General features: G+C 48.8%; 2 protein-coding genes across 4 annotated transcripts; both read right to left on the reverse strand.

Moving 5' to 3' along the window:
- Positions 1-2,563: 2,563 nt before the first annotated feature.
- On the reverse strand, positions 2,564-20,938 carry LCK (LCK proto-oncogene, Src family tyrosine kinase). 3 transcript variants are annotated; one of them, XM_010952163.3, is made up of 13 exons: positions 20,781-20,938; positions 10,284-10,393; positions 9,897-9,978; positions 9,623-9,713; positions 9,277-9,375; positions 9,031-9,134; positions 8,696-8,845; positions 8,274-8,426; positions 7,941-8,120; positions 5,925-6,001; positions 5,681-5,834; positions 5,466-5,597; positions 2,564-3,207 (listed from the first exon to the last, which is right to left on the reverse strand). In XM_010952163.3, the coding sequence occupies exons 2-13, from the start codon at positions 10,386-10,388 to the stop codon at positions 3,005-3,007; spliced, it is 1,530 nt and encodes a 509-aa protein (XP_010950465.1). In that variant the 5' UTR covers positions 10,389-10,393; positions 20,781-20,938; the 3' UTR covers positions 2,564-3,004. The 3 variants fall into 3 exon arrangements, with proteins under 3 accessions (XP_010950465.1, XP_045370598.1, XP_074233046.1); XM_045514642.2 differs by lacking the exon at positions 8,274-8,426; XM_074376945.1 differs by lacking the exon at positions 20,781-20,938 and having other exon boundaries at positions 10,284-15,815.
- A 1,818-nt stretch (positions 20,939-22,756) lies between these two features.
- Positions 22,757-24,321, reverse strand: FAM167B (family with sequence similarity 167 member B). The gene is made up of 2 exons (XM_010952164.3): positions 23,853-24,321; positions 22,757-23,231 (listed from the first exon to the last, which is right to left on the reverse strand). The coding sequence occupies exons 1-2, from the start codon at positions 24,108-24,110 to the stop codon at positions 23,001-23,003; spliced, it is 489 nt and encodes a 162-aa protein (XP_010950466.1). The 5' UTR covers positions 24,111-24,321; the 3' UTR covers positions 22,757-23,000.
- Positions 24,322-24,944: the final 623 nt, after the last annotated feature.

A 24,944-nucleotide genomic window follows, 5' to 3' on the forward strand; every position in this document is an offset into this window, starting at 1 on the left:
TTGACAGAGAACCAGCTGAGGCCTACGGGGAGAAAGTGACTTGCGCAAGGTGACTTAGTTAAGGAAACGGCTGGACCTGGAGTAGAACGCGGGTTTGAACGAGGAGAAATAAGCCGACAAAGGACAGGAAACTACTGTAGGCCAAGGGCTATATAATAGCTTTACCGGTGTTATCGACGTTTTCTCAGTGATCCCCATTATTCCTCATAATGGCTTTGGAAGGGGGCTTTCCCCCGCAGTTTTACAGATAAAGATAATGAAGCTCAGAACTTTGTGGCTTCCTCAGAGTCACACATTCAGTTACAAATTTCATTACACACAATTTTCAGTCATAGATTTTGAATGCCTACTTGTGCACCAGAGGCACATAACAAAGTGGTGGAACCCAGCCCTTCTTACTCCAAAGCCTACTTGATGCAGTCACCTAGGAGTACTAAGGGGATTGTCCTTCCCCTGTGCACTGTAGGCACTTTAGCAGCGTCCTTGACCTCTACTCATTAGATGCCAGTAGCACAACCTTCCCCACCCCCAACACCCCGCACACCCCCTGGTATGTCCTCAGGCACCGCAAAATGTTTCCAGGGCAATGGCTGAGGGGTAGGAGGGAGTGTAAAATTACCTCCCCACCCTACCCTTGAGAAAAACACTATACTGGATCAATCAGTCATCAACTAATCATTATTGAAAGCTAAAGACTTAAAATGCACTGTGATGGGCTATTAAAACAACTACAACAAAAAATGAAAAAAAAAAAAACAAAACCACAGCTACAATAATATTAATATTTAGTGAGCACTTACTATGTGCCCTGGTCTTATAGTCAATAAGATATGTTGTTATGCCTCTTTCCAGTTTGAAGATTCCTTGGTCACTTGAGTTCCTCATTTGGGAACTGCATTTGGACCATTAATTATAAAGGTAACAGGAGATCTAAGACTGGGCAGTTCTATTACAGAAACAGCAAAGCACCATGGAATAAACCCTATTCGCAGTTCTGTGCTGCTGCTTCCTAACTAAGAAACTTTCTGGGCCTCCATTTCCCTCTTTGTAAAATGGAGTTCACCAACTCTGTCTGCAGCAGTATCCAGAGGAGGGTGGGGATCAGATGAGGTCATGGGTGTGGCAGCATTTTATAAAATGCACAAACTCAGTGTGTACAGAGGTCAGGCACAGGTGGTTTGAGTGGATTTATATTTACATTATTTATGTTAGTTTGCTTTGGGACAATTTGCTTATTTTTTTAAATCAGATTCTTTTTCACTTTCATAAAGAAATATGTCCTTCCCCCATCTTTCTTCAAATACACTGCCATCTTCAGGTATCTTTAATTTTCTCACTTTTTAATGGAAATATGGGTGCAAAAAACTATTTCATTTTCCTCTTTATTATAAGAACAACAGCTCGACCATGATGAAAAATAGCCACTGACTCTCAAGTTCATTGTCTGGAAGCAACGGGGTGTGAAGAGGACTCTGGCAAAGGGAGAGTTCATGCCTCCTGAAGGGAATGGCCACTGCTCAGCTCCATGAGGATAGGTAAGTCCAAAGGAGCCAAATCTTCCTATTATTTTCAAGAGAAGACAGAAATCTGGAATTTTATACAAAAACCTCCCTAGTTTTATAAATTGCTAACTCAGTATATTTTCAAGACAGCAGTAAGTGCCATCCTTTTAAAATATAAGTCAGATCATGTCATGGCTCAGCACAAATCCCTGCAATGTCTCCTCAAAATGGCACCTGCAAAGGCCACAAGGCCCCAAGCCCCATATTCCCCTCCCTTAGGACAACAGTACCTTTCTGAGCCTGCCAGCAAGCTTCTGCCTCAGGCTGTTCCCTCTGCCTGACTGCTCCTCCCAGCCCCCAATACCATATGGCTCACCCCTCACCTCTGAGTCCTATCAAGTCTTCAAGTCACCTCAGTGAAGCCTTCCCAGACCACCCTCTTTAAACAAACCTCCCCTAAACACGCCATTCCTAACTCCCCTTACCCTGCTGTTTTCCCCTGAGCACTCTCACTTTGTAGCATCCTGTATCATTTACTTCTTCATGATGTTTATTGTCTATCTTCCCTTAAAGCATGTAAATTCCATTAGAGATCTTGCTTATCTACTGCATATCCTAGGAGCCCAGAATTGTGTCTGGCACACATTAGATGTTCAATAAATATTTGTTAACTGAGTGAATTATTTCAATGTTTAAAAATATCTTGAAGGTGAATCAGAACATATCTGAGCCCTTGAATCAGTAGCTGTAAAAAATGCTGTTGCCCTTAGATAATGGAGGAGGGGTGATAGTCACAGGACACATCTACTCTCTAAAAGGGTCTGGGTAGGGATTACCCATAATCCTTTAGGGCAGGATTTTGAAGAGGTTCAAAGAACCCATACAGCAAAGTATAGGGACCTCCTCTTGGCCCCCAACATCAGCAGGACTGGAAAAAGTTCAGATGTTCCTTCATCCCACCTTTCACCCCAATTCAGGGCATCATAGTTTCCATCTTCTGAATGCCCACTCCCCACTCCCAAGGAAGAGGAGATGGGAGTGGGGAGAAGAAAGATACAATCTTCACCAACACAGACATTTATTGAGCTCCTGATGTGTGCCAGGCACCAAAGAGGAGCACACAGAGGTATTAGACAAGGTCCCAGCCCTCAAGGAGCTCCTTGAGGATCAGGAGAAAGGAAAAGGGGGCAGGAGAACCTGGTGTCAATCACGGGCCTCTCTCCTCTCTTTGGTGGTCTTGGAAATAGGGGGACCCAGAAAGGGACAGCTTGAACAAATGTCCAAGACATACATACACAGGCCACACATGTACAAGCACATGTGCAGAGCCCACACAGAACCCATGAATAGGGCACAAGAAGTGTATGTGTTGCACATAGGTGGCATTCACACACAGAGTCCATATGTGCATAGGGCACATGGGTGTGACACAAAAACTGCATCTCCCCCAGCCCGGTTGGCAAGATGGGGGGAGGGCTCCAAGCCCCAGCCAGCCAGGCCTCTCAGGGCTGGGGCTGGTACTGGCCCTCCGTGGCCGTGAAGAAGTCCTCCAGCACGCTGCGCAGGTAGTCAAAAGTGGGCCGATCCTCCGGGCGTTCCTTCCAGCACAGCATCATGAGGTGGTACAACTCCTCTGGACAGTTGTCAGGTTGTACCATGCGGTAGCCTCGCTCCAGGTTCTGAATCACCTCAGGATTGGTCATCCCTAGAGGTTGATGGGAGAACTGACATCAAGGCTCCAGGCTTTGGAAGCCCACAGGCAGGGGGTGATGTTCAAAATATTTAACAACTGGTATGATGTGAGCACCAATCCAAAGGGACCTTGGTCTTCATCAACGGTAAGGGCATACCAGCAGTACCTGCTAAAGGTCAGTTGTGCCCACCTGCAGTGTCTGCTGTGACTTAAACACTCAATAACACACACGTGTGGCTGTGAGACCTTGAGTGAGCCACCATACCTCTCTGAGCCTCAGGTTCCTCATCTGGAAAATGGGACAATAGTACCTCCTACCTCATAGAGTTGTTATGAAGATTGAATGAGACAGTGCATACATAGCACTGAGTATAGTACCTGCAGAGGAGATGCTGCATAAAGAGTACTTGTGATTATCATGGTTTGGTGGGGAAGGATGGGGTGGTCAGGGCCCAGGGTGGGATGGGGGCCCCATGGCCAGGACAGTGGGGAGGCCTCTCCAGCTTTGGGAAAAGGCATATGAGATGCTGCATCAGGAAGCCAAATGGACACTGGGCTCTACCAAGGCAGATTCTACATGGGGCAGAGAAGGTCCACTAGGCCCCTCCATGACCCAGATGAAGCCATCTTTGGGCCAGTTCCCTCCCTTTGTGCTGGCCCCTTGGTAGGCTCCTTGCATGTGAACCCCAAGAGGAGCTGCTCTGTAGAACTGCAGGATCACAGCAGAAATAAAGCTCCCTGTTTCTGAATTACCCATGTGGCCTCTGGTTTCTCTTTCAGTCTCCTCTCAGGAGACTGTGACAGGCAGTCCCAGAGCCTGACCCTTAGAGGGTCCCAGCAAAACAGGAGTTTTGCTCCTATAAAGCACCAGACTGGAGAGATCTTTCCTCCCCAGGCTTTGCGCCTGGGGGGGCCTCTAACTATGCATCCCTCACGTCAAAACCAGGACACCGAAAGATGATAGGCTAGGGGACAACACTCATGGCTACAGTCAAGGGTACAAACCCACTGGCTACACCCAGCCTAAATATAGCCCACAGACATACTTTGGTTTGGCCCCTATAGTGTTTTTAAATAATCTGAATCATCATCAATATTTGGAAATGGGCAAACTGTCCTAAAACTCCGTGTTTTGGCTTCTCTTGAAAAGACAAAGATCTGTATTTTGGGCCCCCGTGTCTTAATAGCAACCATCTGCTGGAGCAGATGCAAGTTCAGCCAGGTCCCCATTACTCCCCGTAGCCTCCCTGACCCTGAAGCCATGTGTCAGTTGCCATTTATCATCATACTTTCTCTGCCTTTTTCCTTCAATACAAAAATTATCTAAGGGAGCAGTGACAGCCCTTTGCAGGATGACTGGAATGTGGGTCTAGCCCCAGCGCTGCCCCTGGACTCTGTGATGGGGCAAGTCCAGGGCAGCAAGGTCCTGCAGACTCTCACCTGATTCAGGTGACTTTACCTTTCTAGGAGCAAAGTTCTGTGCACACTGCGCTGGCGACATGGGAAGCTTCTGCCAGTCCCACCACTGTGCTCCATAACCTCCCTACCCTGTCTTTGTGTTCCATTTCCTTTCCCCAGAATTTCCAAGTAAGGTCCTTCCAAAAAAATTCCAATCCTGTCTTGCCTGAATTCAGAGGTAAAGGACTTTATCCAGGAGTTAGAGGGAGGGGTGGGAGAGGGTGAGAATTAGTTGTTTACATGTCTCTCTCGCTCTTTGCACAGAAAGCTTCAGAGGGGAGGGAAGTCAGTGTTTAGTGAGTATCTGAATCAAGCTCTCTTCCAAATAGTCTTGTTTTTCATATCATGAAACTGAGGCTCAGAGAGGTGATGTCATCTGCCCAAAGTCACTTGCCCAAAATGATTAATAATATAACCTAACACTCTTGAGTGCTTAGTATGGATCAGGTACTGTTCTAACCCCACATTTTATAGCTGGGAAAACAAGGAATGATCTGATCAAAGCCAAACAGAAAGCATCAGTGGCAGATCTGGTAACAAAAAGCAGGTCTCTTGCCTCCCAGGCCAGATCCTCTTCTACATACTAGGCTGCCTGTGTCAGAACTAAAGAAGAGAGCTGGGATTATTGAAGGAAGAGAGATCTGAAGAGGGAGATGGAAGCCAGCCCTGGGGGATATAGGAGTGACACCCCTGAGGGATGGAGGAGAAGCAGCTAGAAAGTTTCAGATTCCCAGGCTGGGAAAAAGTGAGTGGAAAGATGGATTTGCTGCCCTTCCCCATCAACCCCTTCAGTTACTGCCCTTGACCCTGACCTGGGTAAGGGATGCGGCCATGAGTGACAATCTCTGTCAGCAGGATCCCGAAAGACCACACGTCCGACTTGATGGTGAATGTCCCGTAGTTAATGGCCTCTGGTGCTGTCCACTTAATGGGAAACTTGGCCCCTGGAGGGAGGCAGAGTGAGGTCACTGGGGTCTGCTTGGCCAGACCCTGTAGACCCCAGACTTCCCTCATATCCCACACCTACCCTCTCGGGCTGTGTACTCATTGTCCTCAATCAGACGTGCTAGGCCAAAATCTGCGATCTTGCAGCTCAAGGTATCTGACACCAGGATGTTGGCTGCCCTCAAGTCACGGTGGATGTAATTTCGCTCTTCAATGAATGCCATGCCCTCTGCAATCTGCAGGCCGGGTACAGGTCAGCAATCCTGGGCCAACATCCTTATCCCACTGCCCTGCGCCCACCACCAGCCTCTCCCAGGTCTCCTTACTTGGGCTGCCATGTCCAAGAGTTTGTTGATGGTCAGCTTGATGCCTGTGGGGGTCTTGAGAAAATCCACCAGGCTTCCTGTGGGCAGAAGCAAGAGTTGCTGACCCAAGATGCCCCAGGAGAAAGCTCCCAGACCCTTTTCCTCTGACTGGGGGTCTAGAAGCAGTGTCTCACATGTGGAAAGAAAGAGTAAGAGCTACAAATGAAGGAATGTGTGTTCAGAGTGAGGATACCCAGGATGTGTGAACATCCCAGGGACTAGGATGCTGCACTCTTAGATGGGTCTGCAAGCTTCTTGTCACCAATGGGATAGAGCGTAAACTCCTCAGCCAGGCATACAAAGCCCTGCAAGTCCCATATTTGTAGCTTCTTCTCTTTCCTCAACTCCTGCCCCTTTCACTCTACTCACCCTAGACAATGTTGAGATTTTTCACATAAACCACTGGGTTCTCACTCCAAAGTCTCTTCATCCCATCTCGCCTAAAAATTCTACTTTTCATACATGGCCCAGCTAGACTTGTCCTCTAGAAAGCCTCTCTAGATCCTACCAGGCATAATAAATTGCATCATCATCTGCCTTCCCCACAGCATGCTGGAACTTGCCCAGACTCTGGTTTTCCTAGTGTACATAACTAAAATAAGGTTTCCCTGATAGCAGGAGCCTTGTTTTATCCATCAGTGTTTCTAGCCCACAGTAAGCAGCAATAAATGTGTGCTGAATATACCAAACAGAGTATGGAAAGAGGCCTGGGGGCCTAAGAGACTACGTCTCTGGTAGCAGAGGGTGACTAGGAGAAGACCAAGGATGGGAGTGGCTGGAACAGAGCTAGTGATCACTGGCTCTTCTCAAGAGATTAAAACCCTGTGTGAAGATGACAACAACCTGAGTGTCCCCTCTATGAGTGCTGAATTAGTCACTAAAGACAAAGACCTCACCCAGAGGCAGCAAATGTGGACATATGCCGCCATTCCTCCATTGTGTCCATGGCAGATGTTGCTAATCAATCCCAGCACTCACTTTCAGTGAACCTCAGAATCCTTCTCAACACAGAACTTCAAGCAACTACCAAATGAAAGCAGCCCGCAGGATAAAACCTATTTTTCATTTCCAGAATCCATTAGCCAATTAACAGCTTTTTTCCCTTCCTAAAAGGTAGACAGATCTTATACTCCCAAAGAATCAGAACCAGATAACAAAAAACTTACTGGGCAGTTACTATATGGCAGCCACTGCTCTGCTTTATATGCATTAACTTTCATCCCCACAAAGACCCTACAAGAAAGTTACTATTGCATTATTATCACCATTTTACAGATGAGGAAACCATGGCAGAGAGAAGTGAAGTGATCAGCCCAAGGCCACACAATCCTGAAGCCAGGGTTCCAACCCAGGCAATCAGACTCTGGAGTCCTTAATGACTACTCTTATTTCTGGATAAGCCCATTTAGATTTCTGCTGTTATACTTGGGGAAACTGCACATAAGAGGTGGGACAGGGACTTGGCCTGTGTCACACAGCAAATCAGGGGCAAAGCTGGACCTAGAAATTCCTATTTACCTTCCTGGGGCTCTCACTCTGTCCAACATTGGACCAAGGGAGGGGGAGGCCCACCCAGAACTGAAAAGGAGGACTTTGGAACAGATCTGCCCTCCTAAGGCTCAGAAGCAGAAGGGAGAGAAATGGGGTTAGGGACATACTCATCTCCTGAGATCAAGCATCCTTAAATCAAGGTAGGGCTTTGAAGAAGGCAAACAGGGCTGCAGGTCAAGGAAGACTGGGGGGTGTGGGTGAATGCTCTTCTACAGCCTGCCACCTCAGGCTGGGCTCCCAGAGGGGGCTTTAATGACACACCCTCTTCAAATACCCTCTTGTCGCCCCTGGAGGTTAATCTTTAGGGGCTCAGGAAAATTCCTCTAGAAAACCTCAGGGCTGAGCCCTGCATATCTTCACCCGCTAATAGGAGCAGAGGAGACCACAGCGCCCCTCCCTGGGGCCACCCATGGCGGCGCCGCCCACCATTCTCCATGTATTCCGTGATGATGTAGATGGGCTCCTGGGTGACCACAGCGTAGAGCCGAACCAGTCGCTGGTGCTGCAGCTGCTTCATGAGATTGGCCTCGGCCAGGAAGGCATCGGGGGACATGCTGCCCTGCTTCAGGCTCTTCACTGCCACCTTCGTGTGCCCGTTGTAGTACCCTGAGGCAAGAAGGTGTTGGAGGAAGTCAGTCGGAGCCCATGCACCCAGAGCCAGGCAGCTGCCCTGAAACAGGACACTGTCGTAGGACTCTCACGACCTCAGTAGACTCCTCCCCTCCCCCCTTCTCCGCAGTCCTGGAAGGCCTCACTCACCCATCCACACCTCCCCGAACTGGCCAGCCCCCAGCCGCTCCACCAGCTTCAGCGTCTCCCTGGGAACCTCCCACTCGTCCTCCCACCAGGGCTTCTGGGGCTTCTGGGTCTGGCAGGGGCGGCTCAACCGCGTGCACAACCCGTCCGAAGAATCTGTGAGGACAAGGGAGAAGGGTAGGGCTCCCAATATCGCGGGACTCGGGGTCCCCACCCGGTCCGCACCTGAGGAAGTGTACTGGCAGAGGATGTGGGGGGCTGTCACCTGACCTCTAGGGCTCTAGGGTACCGCACCTCACCCTTTACAGGGGGAATGAAGGAGACGGGTGGAGGTTACCCCTGAGAGGGACTTAGGGGAGGCAGGCTGATAGGGCACAGGTGAAGGAGCCTCAGGCGCACGTCTGAGGGAGTCCTGCTGGGCTCACTTGTGTAATGGCGGACCAGTTCATGCAAGCCAGGAAAAGTGATGCGAGGGGAGATGTAGAAGCCGCCTTTGTCCAGGTTACGGATCTTGTAATGTTTCACCACTTCTCCCTGGTTCTGGTCGAAGTCCCGGACAGACAATGAAAACGACCCTGAATGGAAGAAAGGATGAAGGAACACAACAGAGGGGGAGGGGTGGCCTCCAGCGAGTCGCACCTCCCCTCACGCGCCACCCCAACCCGCATCGGGCTCTCAGCACCAGGACCTCTGGGAGCAGCAGCCCCAGCCCGCGGCCCCGCCCATGGCCCCGCCCTCGAGGCCCCGCCTAGCGGCTCACCCGCGGTGCTCTCGCTCTCCCGGACCAGGAAGGAACCGTGCGTGTTCCCGGGCGCCAGGAGCTGCCTCTCCGCGTCCTTGCGGCTCAGGTTTTTGAAGAACCATCTGCGCAAGGCAGAAGCGAAGGCTTCTTTCATTTGTTGGTCCGTTCTTCCTCCATCACCCTCAAGCCTTCACCACCACCTCTCCTTTGCTCCAGGGTCCCTGGATCTACTCCCACCCATCTCTTCGACGAGTCCCTACTCACGGTTCGGGCTCCAGGCTGTTTGCTTTGGCCACGAAGTTGAAGGGGATGAAACCTTCCTGGCCTGTGGTCAGGGACTGCGCCTTCCACCACTCGCCGTTCCTGCGCGACAGCGGCAGTTAGCGTGGTCTGCTCTGTCTTGGACTAAGCAGGAAACCCTCCCTCGGGACCCCCAGTTAGGCCATGCCACCCCACCCTGCAGCTTAGCACTCCGGAGCCTCCCATTTTGTCTCAAGAGCATCCACTGCAAGCCAGATCAAGGGCCGCAGGAGGGCTGCGGTACCCGGAATCCCCGCTCCCTCACACTCTACCACTGGGCAAGGATGGGTGGCGCGACCGGGGCACTCACTGCTCCAGGATACGTAGCTGTTCACCCTTCTCGAAGCCCAGGTCTCCATCGTGAGAAGGCTCATAGCTGTGCAGGGCGATAACCAGGTTGTCTGTAAAAACAGGGAGCGTCAGGGAGAACTACTCTGAAATAGGCTGGGAGTATGAGTTCATGAGTTAAACAGGGCAGAGGAAAAGACTAAGGGGATGGAAGGACAGGTGGAGGGTAGGTGGGGAGGAGATGAAGGCCCACAGCCAAGGGTCCTTATCTTTGGGGCCTTGGTGGTTGAAGTCACCTTGCAGTGGAGAGGCTGGAGGGTTGGAGCCTTCATAAGTGACCAGTGGATCCCGCACTTCAGAGCCATTCCGGATGGGCAGCTGTAGGGGAGAGAGGGGGATGAGCAGAGACAGAGAGCAGGAGTCTGTGTCAGACCCTATCTCCCCTCCCCACTACCCTGCTCTCCTTCACTTGAGCTTGGCCGCATCTTATCACTGAATTTGCTAGCCGATTGCTGTGTGACATTAGGAGACTCCCTTCCCCTCTCTGGGCTTCTTTCCATTCTGTATTGCAGAGGAGGGGGCCTCGTTGTTATTTCAAGGACCTGTAGTGTTGGTCCATTTCTTTCTTCTGGGTTGTACACACCACCCAACTCCCTCACCAAGCCCCCTGTCTTGCCTCTTACCGTGGCCTTGACATCCAGTGGGACTATTGGGTAATGGCAGTTCTCACATACATCGATGTTTTCCATCCAATCATCTTCAGGGTTTGAGCTGCAGCTACAGCCCATGGTCCCTGGGAGAGTGGAGAGGGGGCTGAAAGGACTCCCCAAGAGCTACTTCCCCAACATCAGACATGCTAGGGCCTAGCCCTGGGAATTTCCGCAAGTGCCTGAGGTGGCCAGGCCCCCAGCCCACAATCACCAGCCACAGAAATCTGAAATGTGGTCCTAGCTCCCAGTAAAGTCACACATGGCCCCTCTTTGAGCCCTAGGCCCCGCCCTCCCACCTGGGCTGGGCAAACCGCCACAGGCACCTTTGTTAATCTAGAAGCCCACTTCCTGCCTCTCCCCCCTCCCTCTCTCTCTGCCCATCCCCCAAGTTGGGGGACTACCTACTAGAGATCACATACACTTCGCCAAGCCCTAGGGGAGACCTAAGTTTTGATCCTCCCCTACCAGAAGGGTGTGTGCGCCTCACCTCCTAACTATAATTCCCCTCTCCAGCCAAGGAAGGTAAATAAGACTCCTGCTCCTGAATGTCAGCCATCGGGCCTCTGCTCCCCCAGTCTCCCACACACAGAGTCTCCTTCAGAAGCTTCTTTCTGCTGCTTCCCAGCAGAAAACCCTTCAGCAGCCCTATTGGTCATATCTTTTTTATTTGTTTGCTTGCTTGAGCAGTGGAAACTTTTTGTCAGATGAAATCAAGCAGAACCCCATAGATGAAGCAGGTAAAAGTGGAGCTGTTCTGCCTGAAGCTCCTAGGAGTCCCTGCAGCACCTCCTTCCCGGGGCTGCTCCTCAGAACTGCTTGGAAAGCACTAGTCCTCAGATAAAGTTTAATTTACCATGCATTCAAGATCCTTTCATATCAATATCAAATCCACCTCCTCTGTCTATTCTGTTACACACACACAGACAGACAAACAAGCATCCCTACCCACACATTCACACAGCCTGTGTTCTGAGCTACTTCTCAAAACTTCACACTTTCCTTACAGCATTCCTTTGCATGTGGTTCCCCTGCCCTGGAATACTTTTGTCCACCTGTTGAACTCAAGGCTCAGCTCAAATATCACCTGTCCGATGAAGGCTTCCCAGTGCTCTTTGCTCTTACAATGTTCCACTCAGCCCACGATCATCAACTTAGACACTGAGTGCCATGATTAGACTAACTGATGTGTCAGTCCCACTGCATCTCCTACCCCCTTAATGAGATGGGGGATTCATCAAGAGCAGAAGCTGTGTTTTATTTTCCTAAATGTCCCAGCACCCAGAACTATTCTTGTTAATAATTGTTGACTAGTATGCAGAGGGTTAAAGCACAGATTCTCCACCTGCAAAATGTCTTAGAAACCACCAAGTCTAACCTCTGATTTTAGATGAGCAAACCGGGGCCAGGGCAGAAAAGGCCTGCTTAAATTCACACAATTTGGGGCCGAACAAAGCTAGAGTTGTTAATCCATGCTGGGACCAAGTGGAAGTGGGGAGCAGTGGTGGTTTTTTGGTTAGCAACTTTTAAAGAAATATGTCAATTATATTTCAATTAAAAAAGAAGAAGAAGAAGATTCAAGCACAGGCCCCAGAATCAGAGAGATCTATGTTCAAATTCTGGTTCTGATATTTATTGTGTCACTTTGCTGAAATCATTCTACCCAAGCCTCACTTTACCTTCTCTGTCAGTTGGGGACCATCACCCTTTTCTCAGAAGCTTAGATAAATTTTAGCTTAGTTTTGAGCTTAGAAAGTCTTCCATCACTGCCCAGTCTGCCCTACCAACCCTTCCTTTGGAAGGTGGGAGAATGGGACTGGTCCATAATCCTCTTTGCTTTAAACTCATGTTTCTTAAACTGAGATACTTACAACCTTTCATGGGTACTGGAAGTCACGGGTGTGCACCTTCCCAAAGCATGCACCTTCCCAAAACTTAGTCACAGAGTTAAACAAACATAGATCTATTACAAATAGAGAAAAATACAAAATGTACAAGGAATTTTAAGCCAAATCAAGAGCCTTTCAAGGAAAAGGGTATCCATTTACTCTCCTTCTACTGTTAGAAATCCTGGAGCATCGCGGGGACACATTTGAGAAATCCTGTTCAGCCAGAGTCCCACCCATCTGTGGCTGCATATGGCTATTGATTTTTTTGATTGCTAATTTTACTATGGCCAGGAACTGATTAGCAGCAGAAGCCTCCAGAAAAAAACTGATAACAACCTGGAACTAGCCTAAGATGAGCTAAGCTGTCTGATAAGGCCATGAGCATTCTGTTGTTTGTGATACTCAAATAGGCCTTGGAAAACCACAGGTTGGTTATATTACACAGAGAACACCAACATGGGATGAGATGTCAGCTTAGATCAGTAAGGTCCCTTCTAGGCTTGACATTCTTGGAGGCTTTGGAAAAGACTAAGAGAAAGATGAGAAAAGTTTCGAGGTGAGAAAAGAGGATGGACAGGGGTGCAGCAGTAAGGAGAGGCCGGTAGAAGGGGCAGTAGGAATCTAGGCTGAAGATCATAGGGTTGGAAGCTGGTTCCTAGTCCACAGTAGGGTCACATGGGAAGGAAAAAGGAGCCACAAGGCCTTGGGTCAGGGTCCGGGAGAGCATACAGGCAGGACCTATATCCTGCATGAATCTGGGCCTCCCAGAAGGAATCTGATGTCCTTAAAGACTGGGGCCAGATAAAAAAGAATGAAATATTGCCATTTGCAGCAACATGGATGGACCTAGGAATTATCATACTAAGTGAAATAAGCTGGACAGAGAAAGATAAATTAGTATATGCTATCACTTATATGTGGACTCTAAAAAAAATAATAATTCAAGGGGGAAGGTATAGCTCGAAGTGGTAGAGCACATGCTTGCATGCATGAGGTCTTGGGTTCAATCCCCAGTACCTCATCCAAGAATAAATAAATAAATCTAATTACCTCCCCACACCCGGGCAGGGGTGTGGGGGGAGACAGGGACCAGGAGTGAGAAAAAGTCAAGCTGTGTTAAATTAATCTGAAAAGAACTTGGTAACTCTGCTGGGTATGTGACCCCTAGTGTTTCCTCTGTGACTTGTTTTGTGCTCCTAGAGTCTTCCAGCTGCAGATAGAAGGCCCTGCCCCCTCCCAAAAGTGTGAGCTTTAGAGTATAGGGCCGGGCAGCAATCAGAAGACCCCAGGACCCCAGAGGTTATTTTGGTGAGTGGCTTCCAGCCACTGGGAGCTACATGCTCCTATGAGGCCCCAGGATAATGTTGAAGGCCTGCAGTTTATTTCAATATTTTAAAAATCTGAAGGGAAATGGTACTATGATTTGTTCCTTAGTTTGACAACTTGGATTACTGTTTCTTCAATGCATACTTAGTTAAGTCTCTGATTAAAATGTGAACTAGAAAACAAGAAAATTAGTACCTATGTGAGGTAGTTTAATAAGCAAAAACTTCAAAATCATGAGACCCATGGTGGGAGGGGAGGAAGTTCAACAAGGGAAAGGCGAAGGAGTCTCTGGAGGGAAGAGTTTAGAAGCACTAGTGTAATTCACCAGCCTCGCTTTAAAAATAGAGAAACTGTTGGATCAGAGAAGTTGAGTGATTTTCCCCATAGCACATGAGGGGCCTTGGCAGAGGTGAAACTCAAACCAGGCTTCTACCTCCTTTATCAAGGTACTCTCCTCTATTGTTCACTTCCTGGAAAGTCTAAAGAGGGTAGGGAATCCTGAGAGTTCATGGAGAAAAATAGACCAGGAAGGAGGTTTGATCATTGTGCGGTTAAGAAAGGCCTTTTTCTCTAAAACAGTTCTCCCTCTACCTAGAATGTGTGTTTGTGAGTATACATTTACTGGACTGGTGAATACAAGTGTCCGTGCATATGGAGGTCTATGAATCAGCGAGCATTGTGCTTATGTGTTCACGCCCATGGGTGTGTAAGAGTCTGTGTGTGCAGATGGATGTATAACAGAACAGGGTATGTATAATTTGTGCCTGTCCCTATATAATTGTGTTGTCTTATATGCATGTATTTATTTATACAAAATGTGGGTCCCATCTTAGTCTTAGTTTGACAAAGATTGCTGGGTAGCCAAAATGATCAAACCAAGTTAAAAAATGAGGTCAGCAAAAAGAAAATCAAAATTAAAGCTTAATATAAATTTCTCATCAGAAGGAAGGAACGAAGGAAGGAAGGAAGAAAGGATGGGAGGAAGGGGGAACAGATCCAGAGAATCCCCAGGGCTCTTAAGACCAGCAACAAGGGCAGATTCTGGGGTGAATGAAACAGGACATTCTCTCCCAGCTCAGGAATTCAAGGTCAATAGAAGGAATTTTGTAGGTTCCAGATCTCCTCTGACCAGGGTCTGTAATGTTTTCTGTCAAACTCAAGGTCTGTCCATGGTCCACAGAGCACTTTGTACCGGTTATAAAGGGCCACTTCCCTGTGGTTTCAAACAGAGAGTGGAATGAGGACTAGATTTCAGTTCCTACCCCTTCTTGTCCATTAGCACAGTGCCCAACACACATAGTGGTCCTGCTCATGCTGTAGAATTGATCAAAATTTCCAGGCTGCATGAAGCTTCTGGACTAGATTTTCTGATCCCAGGGTTGTTTAGGAATCATATCTCAGTGAGTTCTATTCTTGCCAACTTGTTCACTTTTATTGATTCCATAGACATGATCTTGCCTGGCTGGGCCTAGAAGGTGTTTTGTCCCCTTAAAAAAAAATATCCAACACTTTTCCTCCTCTAAACTGTAAACCTATTCATTTGTTAAACATTCTGTCCAAAATGTGTGCCAGCTTCTTGCCTGGTTTTCTCTGGCTAATGCTTTATGTTAAAAGTAGGCAAGGTAGGGAAGGTATATCTCAGTGGTAGAGTGTGAGGTCCTGGGTTCAATCCCCAGTACCTCCACTAAGAAATAAACGTAATTACTTGTTGGCATTGTACAGAAATTAACAGCCATATTGGTCTAGAAGCATTAAACATAATTTTTTGCATTTGTATAGGGGTAACACACTGTATTGAATATATAAGTTCTTACCTACATAGGTTTGATTACAGAAACTAATAAAGTATTCTCTAAATAATGAAAAAAAGAAATAAACCTAATAACTTAATAAATAAACCTAATTACCTCCCCTAAAACAATAACAACAAACAAACAAACAAGCAAAAGAATTGCAAAAAAAAAGAAACTAAATTAAAAAAAAAGCAGGCAGGCTATTCCACTGCAGACCACTGTTGTACTCTGGGCCACCTTGTGGCAAAATCTGTCAGGAATAATTTAAAATATTTTCTTGGTTTTTTTCCTTTGGCCAAGATTTGGTTATTGGCAAAATTGCATATTTTCAGGGGGAGGGTATAGCTCAGTGGTAGAGTGCGCACTTAGCATGCACCAGGTCCTAGGCTCAACCCCTAGTACCTCCATTAAATAAATAAATAAGTAAACTGAATCACCTCCCTGACCAAAAAAAAACTGCGTATGTTCAATGAAGAGACTGGACTGTGGATGCCCACACAGCCCTCATCATGGTACTCAATAATCAGGGTTGACAGGCATGGTAAATAATTTCTTGTGGGTAAAACAAGGATGTGTCCTTTTTCATGTTTTCCCTCTTTGATATAATACCACCTTTGAATGAACCCCGTGAGTTCACAGAGTTCACAAAAACAAAACGGGGGGGGAGGGTATAGCTCAAGTGGTAGAGCCCATGCTTAGCATACATGAGGTCCTGGGTTCAATCCCCAGTACCTCCATCAAAAAACTAAATAAATAGATGAACCTAATTACCTCCTCCCTGAAATAAATAAATAAATAAATAATTTTTTAAAAATTTTAAAAATGAAAAAGAATATTTAAAAAACAAAAAACAAAAACAAAACAGAAAGATAAGCCTTCCCTTGCATGCAAACAAGATGGCTTTATTCTCACAAGCTGGGAGCAGCTTGGACCTAGACCTGATTCTAATAGATAATTATTGCCATAAACAAGGACTGTAGAACAATCATTCTAAAGATGATATTTTTGGTAAAGGATCCTCCAACTAGGAACTTGTACATCCCTAGTAATTCCTTTTATTGGGTCCCCTTCCTCATGTACCTCTGTATGTATTTTGCATCAAGGGGGTTTTATCAGGACTAGTTTGGCAATCCAGACCACTTTATTAAAGTTTCTGAGAGTCTGCAGGGCAGGGAGTTTTCAGGTCACCATGTCCATGTCACAGTGACCCAAGTTCATTCCCAAGGCCTCTTAGTCACTCACTGGCAGAGGGCCTTTGGGCAGGTTATTACACCTTTCTGAGCCTCCCTCAGTTCCTTTATCTTCAAAAAAAGGACCTGCATCTAGGATTACTGTAAGCATTATACGTGATATCTAGATGATCTTATATAATAAAGTACTTTAAATGGTGCTTGGTACAGAGTAAGGCCTGAAAAATGAGAAGATAGTTATTTGAGGCTAGCATGGGCATTTCATTACCCCAGCCCGAAGCATTTTCAATTTCCTTTCTGATTTTTGGCACTTCCACAGACCACTTTTTCACCTTTAATATATTTACCTCAAATGGAAACTACCAAAAATGGAAAACCAGTTACCACCAGCCATAAATAGAAATCAGTATATATTAAAATAAACACATACTATAATACATACATTCACATTTGTAAATGTTCATTCATTACCCCCCTAAAATCACTCACCTGCATCAATGGTGCGCGGCCCATGTTTGGGAAAATGTACTGCAACACAAGCTTTGGGCTTAGGCCTCTACTGGTGAATTGGAGGAGGCACAGTTTTCTTACTTAGCCAACCTATCGACCAAAATTTAATGGCTCTGCCTTATGTGTCAGGCTCTGACCTAGAGCTGGGAACACAGAGGTGAGTTGACAGAGAGGTCCCTGTGCACTTGGCCCTGCCCTCTGTGACAGAGGTGGGTCCCCCTCTCCCGGGCCAGTCCATTTTCACAGGAGGCATTCAGGCCCGTCTTCAACTTGCTGATCTGTAATGTCTGTGACTCCCGACAACACTGACAACGCAAAACAGCAATACTTGCCAGGAAACAGCATCTCAAAATCACCACCATTACCCATTAAACCAAGTTAACGACATTTAGCTAAAACCATTGAAGATGAGGTAGATCTCCATGCATTGATGTGGAAATAGGTCCCAGACATAACATGGCAAGCAAGTTACAGAACAGAATGTAGAGTATAAGCCTATTTGCATTTAAAGATGTATATATAGGGGATTCTTTTAAGCCAGGCTCTGTTCTAAGCCTTTATTTGCATGACTTCATGTAATTCTCATAATAATCCTATGAGGTAAGTACTATTAATAGCCCCATTTTACAGATGCAAAAACAGAGGCTAAAATGGGGCAAAACAATTTGTCTGAGGCCTCATAACAAATAAGTCTGTGGAGTGGCAAGTCGAACCCCATTCTACCTGCCTCAAGAGACTAGGCTCTTAACCAATACGCTTTTCAGCAGCCACACACACAGAGGAAAATCTGGCAGGATGCACACCAAACTGTTCACAATGAGCATATCTCAAGAGTGAGACTGGAAGAAGCCGCATTTCTTATATTTTTTTAAGTTTAATTTTCTTTCTTTTCTTTCTTTCTTTCTTTCTTTCTTTTTAAAGTTTAATTTTCTTTAAATTGAATATAGTTGATTTACAATGTTGTGTTAGTTTCCTGTGTCTCTTATATTTCTTTGAATGCCTCAGTACTGTTTGAATTTTTAAAAACAGCCACATGCTAATTTTGTAATTGAAAAACAAACAAAAAAAAAACAACAAAACCACCACCAACGCAGAAACTCCACCAAGAAATAAAATCACCTGAGAAAGATCAACCATACAGCTTGCCCTTCCACTCTTCTCCTTGTCTCAAGAGGTGCAGGCATGGGACAGGGGTACAGGGGAAAAGATTCTGTGATGACAGAAGTCTGGGAAACACTGAACTGGTTAGAAACAATCAAACAGGGAGACTTTCTCTGGGGAGACTCTCAGAGCTTCAATAAGCTAACGTTGATCACGAAGTAAATATGGGACACTCTGCAGCTGAGGCCATGTTAATTTGTCCCCAGAACCATTTCCTTTCCAGGTGCCTCATGGGCCTAGCATTCTTTAAAACACACATCGGAAATGCCACTTACGAGACTTTAAAAGCAAGTCTGTATTTTGTTGGTAGAGGCCAAGTCCCTGGATGGTATCTTTGTCCCACCTGCCCCCATCCTACCTACGTACGCAGCTACCCTCAGCATTGCTTTCAATGAATTGAGCCTGGTCTTGAAGCCATCAGCATGGGTGTGTGTATGGATTTGTAGGATCCAGTGTGTGATGTATGTGCAGTCCCTGCTTCTGCCTCTGAATGTACATGCACACAAACATTTTCCAATGATGATATAAATGTTGTTTGGGCTAGAGAGGGAGGGTGCCCGTTGTGTGTGTGTGTGTGTGTGTGTGTGTGTGTGTGTGTGTGTGTGAAGCTGTGTATGGGACCCTCGTCTAAGGTGGATCCTGTGGCTCAGCCTAGAATTCTCACACCTACTATACACAGGAAACAAGTTCATTTGCAAAGCCACACCACAAGTGTGAGGGAATGGGCTGCTCACTGGCCTGCCAAGGTGCTGAGTAGGAGTAATTCTGGGTGTGGACAGCGCCCCCCTACCCCTTGGTGCACAATTTGCAAGAGAAGGTGGGGTGTTAACCTCCATTAAGCACCTACTATGTGTCAGGTACTATCCAGGGCACACTGCAGCCATTATTTTCTCTTTGATTCCCCACAAGCACTCTGTAAGGGAGGGATTTACTATTGTCTCTTTACCAATAAGTAAACTGGAGTTCAGAGCGGTGAAGCCACTTGTTCAAGGAAATGGCAGAACCGGAATTGTGCCTGGTCGGACTCCGAAACGCACATCCCTTGCACTACACCAAACCCCCCGGCTCTCTTGCGTTTGGTCTTGCTCTGCGGTTGGGGTCTCTGTCCTCATGGTACCCAAGGAACAGAACCCAGGGACAGTGACCTTGGTTTCATGTCCTAGGTACTCTGCAAAACAGGCCTTTGTCCTTCTCAGAACTGCCTTGACTCTTCCAGGAAGCCTTTTCTCGTCCTCTGAACCCTCACCTGTTCTCTTGCCCTATCACTTGGGACTTTTTCCTTTTGAGAAGAACCTCTGTCCCTGAGCCCCGAGGGCAAGGGACAGTGAATTATCTATCAGCACAGGTTGGATGTAGGAGACTGCTTAGGCCCATCCAGGGTCTGGATGAGCCCTCTTGACATGTGGGGAGAGTCAGCATGTTTTCCCAGACCCCGAAAGAGGCTGTAGGCCTTGGAGCTGGGGAGAAAAGAAAGGCTGGGACATGCTGACTCGGTGGAAACTATGTGTCAAGAAAAACTCCAGTGGTGGATGGTGAGGCAGGGGAAACCTGGAAAGTCTGGCTCAGGTGGGGACTTACCCCGTAAACTGCAGGCCGAGAGCTAGAAAGTGAGGGGGTGGACAGGGAGGTGACTCGGCCTCCCTGGGCCTCTACCTTCCTGGGGTTTGAAGCAGGAATCAGCAGAACATGTTGGCCCTACACATGCAGCAGCAGTGGGGGGTGGGGGACTGGAGCAGGAGGGAGCAAAGGGAAGAGGGGAGGACATCCTGTGGACACAAGGCAGGGGCAGGAGTGGCAATTTTCCAGATGGAAGTCCTTGCCCAGGGCCAACTGCATCCCTGTCCGGGATAAAAATAGCCCTTCCTCTTCCCTTCACCCATCATTCTCTCAACCTCCCCCATAACTTCCCAGAGTCCTGTCAGATACTTCCATGCTGGAGGCCCCATCCCAGATGATAAATATCCCCTCACATGTCCATCCGTTCCCAACGGAAGATGCCTCCCTCTCTCAAGCAATGCTGGTCACTGATTCTAAAATCACTTCTCACGTGTCTATCCGTATGCTCCGGGTTTCTCCTCTCTCCCTGTCCCTCAGGAGATCTTGTCACCGGGGTCTGCCCCAGCAACCAGAAGGATACTTGGGACCCCTGACTCAAGGTTGTCCATCACCCGGCTCCATGAGGGATCATACCCCAGGCCATCACCTCTCCCAGGGACTGTGGGGAGGGAGTGCTTTGCCCAGTCTGGGCCTCAGGAGGCTGATCCATCACGGGGTGAGGGACTGGGTTTAGGGATTTCTGAAGGCCTTTTCAGTACCTGTCAGTCCAGATCACCAAGAAAAATGCTCCCAGTGAGATGGGGACTGATGGCGGGCAGTGTGGCAGACAAGAGAGAGAACAAGTACCCAGGAAAAAAGGTAATCTGGATGTTCTGCCTGCTCCCACCTGACCTCCAGCCAGGTTATTCTGTCCCCCCAGCCTGATGGGCTGCTGCATACCCAGGGAGCCTGGCTCCATGCCCAGCTGCAGCCCTCTGCTCTCAGGCCCCCTAGGCAGACTCTCGGCCCTTACCGCAGCCCCTGGTCCCTGTTCCCAGTATTTCTTACCTGCCCAGCACAGGAGCCCTCTGGCCCCATTCACATGGTCTTCCTGGCCTAGCCTGGCTGCCCAGACACAGTTTCAGCTCCCCTCAGCGTCGTAGCCACCGCCTGTCTCCTCGCACCCACGTCCCACCCTGACTTCCTGCCTCCTCCTGAGGGCTCCGCAGCCAACCGGGCCCCAGCAGCCCAACCACAAGCCTCCAGCACCCAAAGCTTCCTGCTGCTATAGCCCCTGGCCTCTCAGCCCTTGGGGATCCTATACATCTCCAATCTAGGCCCTCCTCCCCCTGAGGGTGGCACTCGGAGGTGAAGGGAGGGTATTTGATGGAACCTTCCTCCTGCTCTCCAGGGTGCACCTGGACAAGAAATTCAAGGGGCAGCCTTTAAACTCCAATGAACAGGAGACAGACAAGCACTCAGCTTTCTGTGAAAGGCAAGTAGCACCACCACCATAGTCACAGTCTGAGAGATGAGTGACCCTTTCATTACAGTCGGAGGGCAGAAGTAACATCACCACAGAGTCAGAGGAGAGGACAACATCCCTGTGAAATTGTTGGAGAGCAGACACCGTGTTACAGTCAGACAGATACCAGGCTACCAATGTTGCCAGTCTCGGCAGCTGAACACCAGCCAAGTCATCTCAGGACACAGGATAATAGTTTTATTACTTGCAGAGGGTAGGCTAACATCCCTTTCACAGACAGAACACCTTTTACAGTCAGAAAGCCCGATGACAGGCTGTTTGAGGGAGCGGGCAGGACAACCCTGTGTCTTTAAGAGGGCAGAGTAAGAGCCTCTGATGTAGGCAGTGAGCAGGACAGCACCAACTAATTATGGTTGGAGAGAAGGGCAATCCTTCTAACCCAGGTAGAGGCCAGGCCACAGCCCTGTCAGAGGAACAGGGTCTGGCACCACCTCCTGCAACAGGTGGAAGACAGAACAAACACTCCCGTCCAGGCACCCAGGTGCAGGCGGCAGACTGGCAGCACTTTCTGTTATGGGCAGGAGGCAGGAACCTTGACACAAGCAGCAAGTAGGCCAACAATCTCCCTTTCCCCTGGGACCCTGCTGAGGGTAGCACCCATCGTAGGCTGAGGGACAGGTCACCACTGTTATGAGGAACTCTAGGTGGCCTCTATTAGGCACAAGAACTGGGCCTTGACCCCACCCAGAGGAAAACATACATGTGTTTCCACCCCTTGAGCCTGCACTAAGTTAGCAGGTTGGGGGAAGGGAGCCCACAGAGCATTGTTGGGGTTTGTGAGGTGGAAGCCTATGCTGTGTTCACCTCAGCTGCAGAGAGAAGGGGGAGACAGGAAATGGGTGGGGGGAAGAGGAAGCCTGAGTTGGAAAGTCAGACAAAGAGGGTAACACAGAAACAAAAGCTGAGAAATACAAAGTTTGAAAAAAAACCTACAGAATGACACAGAGCTCAGAGTCCCAGCTGCGGGCCCCAGCTCCCCTTGCTCTGAACCTGAGCACCTCCCAGCCCATCTCTGGGCCTCAGCACCACAGCAACAATACCACTGGGGACAGTAATCATACTCAATAGAAAGTTCACATTTATTGAGGGCTTACTGTGCATTATCTCACTTAAGATATATCAAACTACTGGGGAGTGAGAATTAGCATTTTCATTTTAGAGGTAAAGAAACAGATGCAGGGGTTAAGGGAGCCCCTCAAGATCCAATAGAAACAAATGGTGATGTCGGCATTGAACCCAGGTCTATCAGATCCTGCATTCTTCAGCTGCCCATTTAGCCAAGTCTCCTTCCATAGGGGTGATTTAGATTTTAAGTTCTTTTTCAGTTCTGATCTTGGTAAGGTGAAGAGAGAGAGATGGCGCTGTGGGAGAGTTGGGGATCCATTAGTCTATCTCCCTCCCCAAGGCCAGCATTCTCTCCTGCAGTGGAATCCTTGGTCCCTTCAACATGCAACATACAGCGACCTTTGGACTGAATAAATGACTGCAGAGTCCTTGATGGGAAGCAGGGCGTTTATTGGGGGAGCCTGGGAGTCTGTGAGCTCCTCCCCTTCCTCCTAGCCGCATTACCCTCCATCTAGGGCAGCAAGGGCAACAGGATGCTGGGGCTTTATGCTCCCAGAGAGCTGCGTGTGCCCCACCCCTCCCCCACCCCTCACCAGGTGCTGGCTCCTCTGGGCACCCCTCCCTTCCTCCTTCCCAGGTGGGCTTCTTCCCAGGTGGGCTGGGGTAGCGGGTGCCCCTCAGCAGAGGGTGAAGCGCCGGGAGCTGATGTTCATGCGCGTGAGGCCTAGGTGCCGCAGCGGCGGGGCGAGGGCCATGCCGGCCCCGGGTTCCAGCTCCAGCTCCAGCTCGGCCTCGTTCAGCAGCTCTTGGTGCAGGTGACAGGCTTGGTCCACCTTCAGCCGGTGCAGCTGGGCCCGCAGCCGTAGCAGCTGCCCTGCCAGCTGTCGGTCCTGTGCCTGCATCTCCCGCTGCGGCCGAAAGGGGGCGTGATCCCGCTGAACCTCCATTCTTCCCTTCCGCTCTACACCCTGGGTCTCTGCTCTGGCTGTGTCCTCCCCACCCCCTCATTCCTCTGCTATCTCTCAAATCTTGCTCTAAACCCTAGCTAAGGAACCATTTTTGCACAAATACAGGTGCCTGTAGCCCAATCCTAGATCAACTAAGTGGAATCTCCAGTTTGGAGAATGGATATCTTTACATTTGCACATACTGGGTTAAGAGCCATCTGTTCAACACTTGCCTCTGTCTACAGCTGGTCAGTGACTCCTTTGTATCTTTGAGGTATAACAATTCCCAGAGTATGGGAAGCCATGCCTTCCCCACCTGTAACTGGTGGCCCCCCAAGGGCAGGGCTCTGTCCCCTGAGTCACAGAAGCACAAGGTCAGTAGATTGAGTGGACTCCTTCTAGCAAGGCTCCCTGAATAAAACACTTGGCAAGTCCATTCCTGGTTCTTCAGCCCTGGGACAAAGCCAAAGGGGTGGGGGGCAGTTGCTGGAGGTGGCATCCCCTCCCACACCCGGGGTCTTGGGCCCTAAGGAGGACTGGCCCTCAGGCCCTCTGCCAGGCCACCCACCCCACCAGACTCACCAGCTCCCGACGGAGCCACTCAAGGGCAGAGTCGATTGAGTCGAAACCGCAGATGGCCCCGGGTCCCCCCGGCCCAGGTCTGGCTTGGGACCTGCGCCAGGCCTGGCTCTGGACTCGGGCTGTCCACTCCAGGTATGAAGGCCGCCGTGTCTGCAGCTGCAGCTTGGCAGTCAGTGCCTTTACAGAGTCCAGGCTCTCTTGTTCCTCATCCTCCTCTTCTTCGCCTACTGCCTGGAATTTCAGTGGCCCCAGGGCCATGGTTTGGGGTGAATGATAGGGCAAGGCTGGCAATATTGCCCAGGAAGAGGTGGCAGAAACTGAGAGTGGAAGAAATGTGCCAGGGAGTGTGCAATGGTGAGTGCTCAAGGTGGGTCAGGGAGGTTTGAGTGTGTCAGAGTGGGTAAGTAGATGGGTATGGGAGGCTAAGCATGCAAGGGCTGGGATTTTCCTGGACTGCTGACCCAGGGGCCACGTGATGCCCATCCGGGTTGGGGGCAGGAGGAGCTCTACTCCTCTGGCCCCTTGGATGAATTTTATTGTCTTTGACCAGAAGGAGACACCCAGTTCCCAGAAAGGAAGTTGCTCCAGGATAAGAAAAGCATCATTCACACCAGAGTGTTGGCCCTCTTCCCAAGACTCAAGTTAAGGGAGCTGGGAGAGGATAGAGCTGCCCCCTGTCCTCACTTATGACCCTAGCTCTTGCTCTTCAGCAAAGAGTGTCCAGATCCCTGGCACAGGAGTCAGGAGACTGGGTTCTGGCACTGGCTCTGTGGGACCTTGGACAAGTCACTGGCTCTCTGTTAGGACAGATCAATGATTTCAAGCTACACAGCTAAAGAACTTTAGGTTTCCCTGGGAATCCTTCAAGGACTGTGTGCAAGGTAAGAGCAAAGCTGTGGATAGGCTCCTAGACCTCTCTCCCCCTTCCCCATCTCAGAGCTTCAACCAGAGCAGTTCCCTTTTTCAAACCTTGTATTGAAATAGAACACACCCACAGAAAAATTCACGTATCATAAATACATGGCTTGATGAATTCTCCTATGTAAGCAGCACCCAGATCAAGCAACTGAGTATTACCAGCATCCAGGAAGT

The sequence above is a fragment of the Camelus bactrianus genome, chromosome 13 (assembly GCF_048773025.1).
Source record: "Camelus bactrianus isolate YW-2024 breed Bactrian camel chromosome 13, ASM4877302v1, whole genome shotgun sequence".
In the NCBI taxonomy this organism is placed as follows: Eukaryota; Metazoa; Chordata; class Mammalia; order Artiodactyla; family Camelidae; genus Camelus; species Camelus bactrianus.